Source organism: Carettochelys insculpta, chromosome 11 (genome assembly GCF_033958435.1).
Source record: "Carettochelys insculpta isolate YL-2023 chromosome 11, ASM3395843v1, whole genome shotgun sequence".
Classification (NCBI taxonomy): Eukaryota; Metazoa; Chordata; order Testudines; family Carettochelyidae; genus Carettochelys; species Carettochelys insculpta.
The window spans coordinates 23,563,316-23,576,444 of NC_134147.1; the positions used below are offsets into that span (position 1 = coordinate 23,563,316).

General features: G+C 38.0%; 1 protein-coding gene across 1 annotated transcript in view; it reads right to left on the bottom strand.

The window, feature by feature from the left end:
• Positions 1-13,129, bottom strand: part of ERC2 (ELKS/RAB6-interacting/CAST family member 2) — an 868,752-nt gene that overhangs the window by 70,939 nt on the left and 784,684 nt on the right. Inside the window, exon 16 of the mRNA XM_075005383.1 lies at positions 12,737-12,926. Coding sequence (XP_074861484.1) covers positions 12,870-12,926 — 57 coding nt within the window. The 3' untranslated portion in view covers positions 12,737-12,869. The remainder of the gene's footprint in view (positions 1-12,736; positions 12,927-13,129) is intronic.

Sequence of the window (13,129 nt, forward strand, 5' to 3'; positions counted from 1 at the left end):
CCCCAGGGCCAGGCCTGAAAGCCCAGTCTGGTTTTTCCACTTGTACAAACGAAAGCACATTTAATTAATAATTAGTGTTCATTGGTTAAGTATAGTGGAGTTTAGCGTTCTTGTTCAGAGACTCATTTAAATATTTAAATACCTGTCCATCAAGAGAGTCCCGTCACTTGTGAAGGCTTCTTTTAAAAAAAAAAACACATATAGAAGATCTGAAGGCCCCTTTTTTGAAAGAGCAGTCCTCATGGCACTGGAATTTTCAGTCCCTGGTCCATTCTTTTCAAAAAGCGGGGGCTGTGTGGACACTCCCTATTGAAGGAGCTTTTGTGTGTGTGGATGCACTCTTTCAAAAGAAGAGCTTCTGGAAGAAATTTCCCAGAAGATCATCTTTCAAAACACTGATGTAGTGTAGATACGGCCTTTGGGCATCTCTACACAGCAACCCTATTTTGAAATAATATATTCCAGAATAGCTATTCGAAAATAGGTATTTCAAAATTTAAATAATTAAAATAGTGTAGAATTTGTCAAATATATTCTCTGATGAATATTATTTACCCAACTCTATTAGTAACCTGGGGCAGGATGGTTTTGATAGAGTGTAGAATAGAAGACCGACTGGAAGGAATTAAGATCAGAGCTGATGTTGGAAAAGCACACCTGAGGATCTTTTACATTAAGGGAGACCCAAAGAGTCAAGGAGGCTCAGGGATGGTTTTTTGAAGATGGAAGATACAATGCAAACAGAATATGGTTTGCAACATATGAAACAAAGGAAGCTTGCATACTTCAGCACTGTGCTTTAAATGTCTCATAGGTATACAGTGCCATAACACTTAGTGAATTAGCATATATTTCTAAAGATCTCTTTTGAAGTAATTTTTCCATCTGTTTTAACTAAGTGATACTCCAGCTGCTCCTCATTCATTTTGTTTTTAATACTCTTTTGACTGAGAACATTAATTTCATGTATGAATCGTTGTATACAAGAAGCCAGCTTTCCATAAGCCTGTTTGCAAAACATTATTTCCAGAAGTGTACCTTGCTGTTATTAAGCATATTTAAATGTTTGTGCCTAGATCATGAATTAATGAATGAATCTCCCTTTTCTAAGCATTCATTATTTTAAAGTTCTGCTCCTGTGAGAAAAAACAGATCTGTACAGAGGTTTACCAGTATACTATTTAATTACTACACAAAAACACAAAAATTCCTGGAAATGCGAATGATGGTTTACACTCGCCTGAATGTCAGCATGATGTCCATCCCTGGGACCTTGAAAGACTATAACTAATGGGCAGTGAAACATAGGTTACAGAAATGGATTTCTTTTAGCAAAACTGGAATGACAATAAAGATATGATTCTGTTACTCAAAGGGCTTGTCTACACTTGTCCCCAACATCAAAGGGGGTACGTTAATCAGGGCAATGGGAGATTATTAATGAAGTGCTGCAGTGCATACACAGCACTTCATTAGGCTAATTCTCCCATGTGGCAACTTTGAAGCTTCAACCTTTGAAGTGCTGGCATGTGTGTAGCCATGGGCACTTCGAAGTGCCCAAGCTCCTTTGAAGTGCTTTTACTCCCCAAAATTTTGAAGCTTCAAAGTTGCCACGAGGGAGAATTAGCCTAATGAAGTGCTGCGTATTCACCACAGAACTTCACTAGTCATCTCCCACCACCCTGATTAACATGCCCCCTTCAAAGTTGGGGTCAAGTGTAGACCCAGCCAAAGTGCCTTATGTACTGTTAACTTCCCATAACAAATGTGTTAGAGACTCCTTAGGGAGTAAATGAGGAACTACCTGCACCAGTCAACCATAGAAAATTCTATAAGGTGAAGTATATTTTCATGTGTACCCTGAGTAGTTTATTCACTGTTAAACTTTTTCTGCAAGAGCTCCACAATATTTTTAAAAAAATATGTTTAACAAATATCACACATTTTAGATGTATTTGTCTGCAATTAACCTTTGTTTACATCTCCCTGTTCCCCTCCCCAAATAGTTGAATGCTACATAATTAACACTTCTCAACCAAGAATAAAGCAAATTATTGTTTTCTAGTAAATAAAGGAGTAAGATACAACTAAAAAGAAATCAAAGTACTGTATCATTTGCAAAGAAGGTAAGATGTATATAAACTGAAATGATGTTTTAGCTTCATATAAAAACATATTTGGAAATAAAAGTCTAAGATTTAGCTAAGTAAATTAAGTCCTCACAGCCCCTTCATGCCACAGTGGGTTAAGAAGGAATGTATTTAGTACTTAAAAGAGGTAACTAGGGCGAGTTATTAATTCACCACAACTGCAGGCTAGTTTCCAGTGTGTTTAAAAGGATAAAATAAAAGGTTCCCAAAGGTAAAAGGCCTGCAATTTGGAGATGGGCCTTGGGCTCATGGGAGAAGGACAGGCCTCCATGGGCCAGGATCAAATCTTGTGACCATTATGAGCGGAGGTCCCTACAATTCTGCATCCTCTTTCCCCCTCTCAATAGGGAGGATGGCTGGACTCAGAGGCTTCGGCTACATATATACTACGAGAGAAATTTGAATTTATTAATATCTATTTTGTAATTCTGGAATTTATCAGTTTGAATTTGACTATCCTCACCTCCCATGTGCTCCTCACAAAATTGACTCATTGCTTACACACTCAAATTGGCAAACACTGATTGTTGCAGTAGTGCATTGTGGGAAACTATTCCATATTTCCCTCATCCCCATAGCATTCTAGGTATGTTCACTGGTCTTTGACATCATCTTCCCACATTGCATTTTCCTCATTCCCCTGCTGTGCTAACGTCCACTTTCCCATTGAAAGGAAGGAAAAGTAAGGCATCCACACAGATCGCAAAAAGTTTACAGAAATGTCTTTCTTCTGTAGCTGAATTCTCAACCGGACATAATACAGGGACCATGACTGTATTCTCAAGGTTAGAAGAAAGAGCATAGAAAAGTCCAGTAAAAAAGAGTTTTGCCTTTATTGAAAATAATACAGGGACCCCGAAAATCTTGAAGAAAGAGAAGTTAGGAAACTTTTTTCAAAAATAGAATTGTTAATGGGGAGAATTTTTGGCTGTCTGGTGCTTCTGTGCAACCACTGTTTTCTCATCTGGCCATCCACTGAGTGTCCCACCACCCATCATTGCATATGATCCCTATATTCTTAAATTAGAAGAAAGAGGATAGAAAAATTTTTACTTTCTCCTTCACTACACAGCTAGTGCCAACATGGGTGATGACAGGAGATATCATATACTGAACTTATAACACAAACAGAAATCTCAACTAGCCATCACCCTCTTGTTTCTGAGGGGGTCAAGCCATGAAGACAGAGAGCAGATATTAGCAAAAAGATTTTGTAACCAAAATATAAAACTAGAAGGTGTCCGCAATGGACAGCAAACTTCTGAAAATACTGTTGGCAGTGTGTGTGGGGTGTGCTGTTGTCTGCAGTTGCTGAAGTAGCTGAAGTAGTCCCCACCTGCTGACTATCTTAGACACCAGGAGAGATTCCCCCCAGCAGCAGCAAGCCGTAGTAGTCCCATGCTACAGGGCATGGAAGTGTTCAGTGGGGGGCCAGTTAAGGTGGTCCTCCCCCAGGGGCTGCAAGCACCTGAATATCTTTCCTGTCCTTGGATCCCTAAATGTGTGCAATCTATGACATGGTGCTGCCTGGCAGCATGGTCAGCACCAAACAGCAGGCACATCCTTTTATTGGGTTGGGGGCTACCCATGTGATATGGCAGAGTGCGGGAAAGACCCAGACTGCATGGCGCCTGTGGGGGAGGGAAGGGGTTTGTACAGAAACGTAAATGGCTGAGAAGAAATTTCTCGGTGTCTTATTCAAGCACTATCCCCACAACAGCGTTGTTGCCATGTGGTGCAGGAGGGCAGCAGCTGGCGCCAGGCAGTAAAGGAAAAAAGAACAGCTGTAGAGACAGAACTATGAACGCCCTGCAGGAGCTATTTGTAAAGTACATGGTAGATGTTCTCACAGAACTAATAGCAAAGAAAGACAGACATTTCTCAGGCTCTTATACAAACATGAGCTCGCAGCCAAAGGCTTGTTGTTCCCACTTTGTAATTCATGGTCTTCCTGTTACTTAATTAACTGTTGAGCAGCAGCCAGAGCAGAGCAGTGAGGGGCATTGTGGGTTACATACGGGACACCTCTGGAGGCTAATAAATTCAATTTTAAGACATGGAGCTTCCACACTGGCCTTTACTCAAACCGAACTTGATGATACATCTGTCAGGTAACTGCAATATTGCAATCTCCATGTTAGTGCTCCATAAATCAAGTTAAGGGTACTTACGGTAAAGAGAGTCACATGGTAATATCAAGCTAGCTGCCTTACATTCAAATTTATCTTGTAGAGTAGATGCAGCCTACATCTACACTATAGAGTTATTTTGAAATATCAGCCATCATTTTGAAATAACTTTGAGAGCATCTACACTATGCACATGCTATTTCAAAATAAATTTGAAATAGTGGGTGTGTTATTTCTAAATTGGTAAACCTCACTGCAGGAGGAATAGCACCTATTTCAGAATAAGCTGTTTCAAAATAGGTGCTGTTAATATATGGAATAGCACTATTTCAAAATAAGCCATAATGGCGTCCAGTGGCACTATTTTGAAATAGGCACGATGGCTTTGTCTACACTTGTGTTCCTCTTTTGAAGAGGAATTCAAATGAAGGAAATTGAAAATGTAAATGATGCACTGATTTACATATTAATTTGCATAATCTATTTTCAGAGGAGATTCTTTCAGAAGGAAAAAAAACAGTGTAGACAGGGCTCTTTAGAAACTATACCCCATCTCCGAAAGAACTGTTCTTCCTGAAACAAAATAGGAAGAAGGGTTATTTCAAAGACGGGGTTATTTTTGAAAGAAACCTGTCTGCACTGCTTTTTTCCTTTTGAAAGAATCTCTTCCGAAAAGAAATTATGCAAATTAAGCATGAGATATGTAAATAAGTGCCTCATTTGTATTTTCACTTTCCCTCACTTGCATTCCTCTTTCAAAAGAAGAATGCAAGGATAGACACAGCCTGTGTGTCAGGACATGCTATTTCAAAATAAATGGGTGCTATTTCAAAATATATTTTGGCTGTGGCTACACTACATTCGCCTTTCAGAAGGGGAATGTAAATGTGGCCAATCAGAAATGCAAATGAAGCACAGATTTACAAATCACATGCTTCATTTGCATAATCACACAGGATCTCACTGTAAGAACTTTTTTCAAAAGCCAAAAAAGCCATGTAGGCTGGGTTCATTTGAAAGGAAGCCCCGCTTTTGAAAAGCCCTTCTTCCTGAAAAAAATGAAACCTTTTGAATAAACCCAGTCTATGCAGCTGTTTTGACTTTCAAAAACAGCTCTTCTGAAAGTGAGATCCTGCATCATTATGCAAATGAAGCATGAGATCTGTATATCTATGCTTCATTTGAATTTCTGAACAAATGCATTTGCATTCCCCTTTCGAAAGGGGAATGTACTGTAGCCACAGCTTGTGTGTGTAGCTGTGTTATTCTGAAATACCTTATTTTGAAATATCTGTTTTTAACTATCTCATTTCCAAACAACTCTGTCGTGTAGATGTAGCCAGAGAGAGCTTTGTCCTATTGGGAAGGCTGTGGATGGCATACCACAAGTTATGGGTTACATGGTAAGGAGCCCTGCACTAGAACCAATTAAATGCCTGGGAGAGTATGGGTGAGAGGCAAGTAGTGCCCCTCCCTTGAGCTAAAGCTTTAAAAAAGTGACAGCCTACTGCTTTAATTCCATGCATGTGTCCGTCGTCAATTTGCATCAAATGGCTACAGCTAGGGTTGTCAAACTCAGTTTTGCAAATCTCATTGAAAAAGTCTGTTGGAAAAAAAAACTTTGAAGAAAAACAGTTCAGCAGCTTTAAAATTGAGTGTTAAAAACTAACATTTTGGAAAGAATTTATTTGTATTTTTCTAGCTCTTTTTAAATGTCTGTATTAAAGATTCACCACTGCCTTACCAAAACCAGCAGAGGCTGAAAGCAGATCTACAGACTAAGGCACTTATAAGAGCTGTAGGCCAAAAAGCTCTACATTAAGGAATTTTAAGGATTAATTAATCTGTAAGGGAGGATGATAGGTCCTGCTGTGAGGGCAAGGGACTGGACTCGATGACCTCTCAAGGTCCCTTCTAGTTTTATGAGATAGGTAGGTATATCTCCATATATTAAGGATTGCTCTATCTGTTGGGGCCAGTAATTGGAGACTTTATATTTTATTAAAGTATTTTAAACAGGGTGATTTACAAAGTGTATTTCAGTACAGAGATAGCACTGAAGTATGGGTGCACACTGAACAATTCCGTTTCAAACAACGTTCAAACTTTACGACACTCTTCATAGGACAGTGGCATACACAAATTCTGTGGGCAAAGTTAGTAGAACTAATAAAGTATCTCATGAATCCATACATTACTGTGTGGAACTTAAAGAGATGAAAGAAAAATTTAAAGGATAAATTATTATTAAATTTGCTAAAGTAGGATGTAGTTTTGAGACTTCCTGGGTATTCAGGCAACAGATAAAAACAACATTAAATAAAAGGTAGACACTATACTTCTTTAGATATAAAATATTTGGCTTTGTAAAGGTAAATGGAGGAGATTCACATTAACATATTTTTACGTGTAATGCATAGCAATGATTCTATACATTGCATTTTTATTTTGCTTCTTATATGATTTTGCCTCATAAACAGTGTCCATATGTGCTATATTTATAATTGGCTTTGTTTTAAAATACTTTTATAATTAAATTGATTCTACAGTTGATCATATTTAAAAGGTATATCACACAAAAGAGGACCAAGACTTTATAGAAGGGACTAATTTAACCACATTAAATGGGAATGCACAGAATTATTTTAACCCTGGACTCTAAAATATAACAAAAATGTTGCCTCATTCCAAGACAAGGTAGATGGGCTGTACTATTGGTTTTAACCTAAACTGTCCCTCAGAATTTCATATCACATGCACCACATAGATATATCTGAATACACAAAGTTTTGAGGCATCTGGGAGAGGATGACATCAGCAAATGTCCACGTGATAAAAACATGCAATTTTTCCTTCTCAATTTTGCAATGCATAAAGATCAGGTATATGATACCATTGGGCTAAATATAAAAAAACTATATAGGAACACTATTAATCACAATTTTACAATATGCAACATGTTTGGTATATTTGTTGCAACTATTAGTCACAGAAATATCATTCACATTATGCATGGTTTTTTAGCACAGTAATAAATGTACATTCAATTCATGCTGTTACCAGTTAGGAATAAAATTATTGTGCTTTCAAGTAAGAAAATTACTAGGGAGTCTGTTCTGTATTTGTAAGCAAAAATGAGGCACCTTGAATGAAGGAGGAGAATTAAATTAGCCCCAGATATGGCTGAACACTGGCCATGTGTTTCTGAAGTGGGTATCCACAAACCCCTCCCCACGGATTCTTTATAGCCAGATCTGTAGACATATAAATGTGAAAATCAAGACATAATCTGGTCAAGAATTTGCTGCTATGCACCACATGGAAATCCATCCATTTTTTGGGTCAAGTATTTTTTTTTCTAAAGAACAGTATTTGGTCTTCAAATAAAATATTTTAAAAGACACTCCCAGCCCCCAATTTATATTCAAAGCTTATTCTGTGTTTGAGATCCTGTATTTACTTAGTTTAAATATTTATGGGTGCGATATATATACAGTATTGAACAAAACAAAAACCAGATTCATTCCTTAATGAGTGAGAAGGAATAGAGTTGGTATGGGCTGCCTAAATATACCACAGTGTTAAAAATTGCCAGTTGTTCTTTAAAACAGCAACTGCAAGAAATTTTAAGATTTCCCAGTTATTACAAAATAACAAAAACAAAAGAAAGTGGTATTAATTTTTCTTCAATATTTCCTACTTTTAAGACAAAGATTAGAATGTTCAAAAACGTGTTTGAATTTATTCAGCTGTTCCCCTAGTTTCATATTTCATGAGTGACTGCTACACTACACATGTTCCCATATGACTGGATTAAAGTTATCTGAAAGGCTGGTTAAAGTTAATAGTATAGCATCTAAATGTTTGTTCAAAATTTCAATCACCATTTGTTGACAAGCTGCTACATTCAGATTGACATCTCTATTTCTTTTTTTCAACACAAGAGTTACTGGTATTTTAAGGGTCAATATGTGAACAGATTGCTTTTCCTCCAGACTTGTAAATAAACTAAAAATCGTGTTAAGTCTTTCAAAGTCCTTCATTCAGGGGATGGGTGAAGGGATATACAGAACCTTTCAACTCTAGATCACAGGTATAAATCCAGCTCAGGTTGACCATGACCAAAAATCATTGCCACCTTACAGATGTTCATCAGCCTATCCAAAAGATGCAGTGGATTCAGTGTTTTTTTCTAGTGGACAAATAACCACATCAAAATCACCATCAGATCTGGCACCCCTATTGGTCACCTCCATACAATCATTAAGTACTGAAAGGGCACAGAGGTAACTTCAACTACAATAGATTTGGCTGTCATTTCAATCATCAGTGCTACATATTCAGCTAAATTCTTTTGTAGAAGTTTGTCATCTTCAAGTACATAAAGAACAGGAGAAAAAATAATATGGACAATATCATAATACCAATACATAAATTGATGATACTCCTCAAGTGGGAATATTGAGTTCATTTCTGATTACCCCACATAAAAAAATATAACAGCAGACACAGAAGAGGGCCAGAGACAGACAACAAAAAAGTAACTGAAGCATGGAAAGACACCCACATGAGATTGTTTAGTTCACGAGAGGTGAATAAGAATGACCTGGATAAGATATATAAAATTACGAATGCTATAAATTGTGGGTTCTTAGCCTAGGACCCAAGAATACTGGCGAACAGTCCAGAAGATTGTGAATATTGCTCTTCAGAGCTAAATTAAGGAGAGTAGTGCAATGCAGGGATCTTTAAAGATGTTTTTACTTTTAACAAGGGGCCAAGGTATGGAAAAATAGAGAACTGCTGGTACAGAATATTTTTTATTCAATCTCTTTTTTAGAAGAGCAAGGCATAGCCAATGAAATTAAAAGGAAACAATTTTTAAACTGGTGAAAGGACAAATATAAATACCAGACTCCATATTAATGTTCTTTCACTGAATATTGCTAAAATGGGTATCTTCCTGCACTTCTTTGGAAGAGATGCACTCTATTGGGGCTTTTACCTAATCTATATATTTTGATCTTTATAGAGATAATCTTGGCATTAATCTTCTTCCAACATTCCCTATAAGTTCTCATGGTGCTATAACTGCAAGCCGGCCCAGCATTTCTACAACTAGACCTCCCATTGGCTACCATCTCATTACTCTTTTAGACTGCTTATTCATCACATCATTTGACTACTGTATCTCCCTCCCCCTACGGTATCCCTAAATAATTCACATCCATCCACAAGTCTTTGTATAACACCCTAATAAGCTTGATCACTCACAGCTAAAAACACACCCATAATACACCTGTCCTGAAAAATTTCCATTGACCTGTACATAATCCCCCATCCATTAAGAAATTTCTCTTATCTTCAAGGATTTTCATAGCCATAGTCCTAGCAATTTCTCTCTGAACTCTCTATTACTCCAGCAGCTCAATCATCCTTTCAGACTCCCCAGTCTACTTTTGCACAGGTTCTGCTACCCCTGCTCATACTGAATGCTTTCCTAATCTGTGAATAGTCCAGCTGCAATCAGTAGGGATACTTGTGGAGTAAGGTACTAATTAACATAAGTATGAGGGCAAAAACAGGACCTTTTAAAAATGGCACTTTCTGTGTATTCAATTTGCTAGTTCTATGTTATATTTTGCCAGTTTATGTGGCATTTAACGTGCCCATTCACAGTCTAGAAATTTTGGATACCAAATTCAGTGGTGTATCTACTGGAGGCAAAGTCATAAAAGTGTTGCATATTGTTTTCTCATCGTATTCAGAGCAGCCATGCAAAAATAACAAAAGGCCTGCCAAGCAAATCTACAGCTCTAGAGTTAGAACAGCTACAGCCCCAAAGAGACCTTAAAAGTATTTCTCAGCTGTCATTATGAAAACTAACATTATAGTACAACAACAACAAAAAATCTGGCCTAATATTGCAGCTCCTTACTCACACAAGTGCATACACTGAAGTCAGTAAGATAACTTTCACGAGTCAGGACTATATAGCTACGTCTACACGTGAATGCTACATCGAAATAGCTTATTTCAATATAGCGATATCGAAATAAGCTATTTTGATGAATAATGTCTACACGTCCTCCAGGGCTGGTGCCGTCGAGTTGGGCAGCACTACTTCGAAGTAGGTGCTGCAGGGGAGCGTCTACACACCAAAGCGGCCCACATCGAAATAAGGGTGCCAGGAACAGCTGCAGACAGGGTCACAGGGCGGACTCAAAAGCAAGCCGCTCCCTTAAAGGGCCCCTCCCAGACACACTTGCACTTAACAGCACAAGATCCACAGAGCCGACAACTGGTTGCAGACCCTGTGCATGCAGCATGGATCCCCAGCTGCAGCAGCAGCAGCCAGAAGCCCTGGGCTAAGGGCTGCACACGGTGACCATAGAGCCCCGCAGGGGCCGGAGAGAGAGCGTCTCTCAACCCCTCAGCTGATGGCTGCCATGGCGGACCCCGCTATTTCGATGTTGCGGGATGCAGATCGGCTACACGTGCCCTACTTCGACGTTCAACGTCGAAGTAGGGCGCTATTCCCATCTCCTCGTGAGGATAGCGACTTCAACGTCTCGCCGCCTTATGTTGATTTCAACTTCGAAATAGCGCTCGCCACGTGTAGACGCGGCGGGCGCTATTTCGAAGTTGGCGCGGCTACTTCAAAGTAGCCAGCACGTGTAGACGCTTATATGTGATAAAGCATCTGAAGGTCTGGGCTCAACTGTATCACAAACAATGAACGCATGTATTATTAATAATTTCATAATGCTGGTCAAGCTTTCTAGGTTCATATTCAATGCTTACTGATTTGTGAATTTTTATCAAAAACTTTATTTTTCTGGCTACCTCTTGACAAGTTTTGTGACCTCCTTTTGTGTTGGAATTCCTAGTTTGAGAAATGATGGTCCTTCCCATTTATTTAGTGTGTGTATAGTTGTGTGAACAAGCAACTTCATGTTCTGTGGGTAAAAGCACATAGAAGATCAGATTACATGGCCCCTGGTGTGTTTTCTCATGGCTATGAATTGATAGGGCCCTAATAATAATCATGATTAATAACAACAGCAAATGAATGGGAATTATCTAAAACATCATACACCTTCTATTTATTTTTACTACTAAATTGGAAATGGAAAATATTAATAAAACAGAAACAGACCAGAAACCCTAAGGCTTCATCTGGAGTAACTTTACCTTATATCTGAACAACATGAGAACATATAAGAAAGTTTAAAATATTTAAAAACTAACAAATTTCTTTACCTGTGTTACTAATGATGCCTGGGATTATTATATTTTAAATAATTTTAAAAGGTAACATCTCAAGATTTCTACTTGTTTAGTCCTTGCATTTCATTTAACACACACGATAAAAATGGACTCATTGCTTTCACTATCTGTTTCTCAGTTATTAGTCTTACGTTCTGGTTCTCATTCACTAGCACAACATTGCACTCCAGGGGTTGCAAATCCTTCAGGAGAATGTTTAAATTCAAAAAGAAACTGTTTACACTGAAATTTCCACTCTAACAATTTCATGAAAACATTTCTGTTTTTGCTAAACCTTCTTTTTACTATATCTACAGTCTGGGCCTAACCCTATATGTCAGTGTCACTTTCAATAATATCTCATGAATGGAAATGTACTACAAAAACTGTTACATAAAGACAGTTCAGTTCCATAACAGATCTAAAATGGCTTCAGCATATTTACTCTGTCACACCATATGTGAGGCTGTGGTTTCCACAACAAAACCTTTACACACTGAAGTCATTATCTCTCTGAAGCCTGCAACTGGCATTTAAAACTTATTGATGGCCTGGGTATTGGTGGCTCAGTAGGCAGCCCACTTGCCTGAGGCTCCCAAGGTCATAGGTTCACATTCTGCTTAGGAAAAAAGCTGGATGTAGTCCAGATTTGCGTGTGGGCTGTACTAGACTCCTGGACAGGCAGTCCTTAGGATAGTAAGTTAAACCCTGTCTGTTTTGTGCATATCATAGTTCTCATGGAAGAGAAATAAGGGGTAAGAAATGTAAGCTTAATCTGCCTCAAGCAAAGGAGTGTACTTCTTGGACATCCTGCATTCAACTGTATAAGAATAATATAACCTCCATGCTTTTGAACTTCTTAACAAATCATTATTGGCTTTGTATTAGGCATGTTTGCAAGAGATCTGTTCAAAGACACAACTAAACATGATTATCATTAACTGATTTCTTTAAACTTGCTGGACTAAGATGGAATTCAGATTCCCTTTGTGGGCCTGTAGAAAAGGTATGCATAATTTTGGTAAGTGGAGATTAGGGGAGGTCAAATAAGAAATTTTTCAGATGACAAAAGCCTGACACATACTGCAATCTGTCTAATGACATTTACAATATGCACCAAGGGAAAATCATCACCAAGTATCTGTATTGGCAACTGATTTAGAAAACAACATAAAATTAAGATTCAACCTGCTCTGGTGTTACACTTTGATATGTGGTTATCCCAGATGTCTCACTCCTCCTCCTTCTCTGTCTAGACAGGTAAAGATGGATCTCTTGAAGGAACTGGGAATCACACTCTAGGCAAAGGTTGGACAGGTGATCAATGTACAGCATGAGATTTGCCATGGATATGTGCCTCCAACAGTGACTGGATCATCTAGTTTAAAAAGACAACACATTCAAAATTATAACATTTTATTTAAAATATGCATAAGGGAAAAACAAGTATGGAGAAGTAATGCTGTATTTGTACAACCAGATGTATACCTGGACAATAAAACTTCTTGTCACATTGTAAATAATCCATTTGAAATTTCTTTTATTTCCTTTTTTTCATACTCTGTTGCTTTAATGATTTAT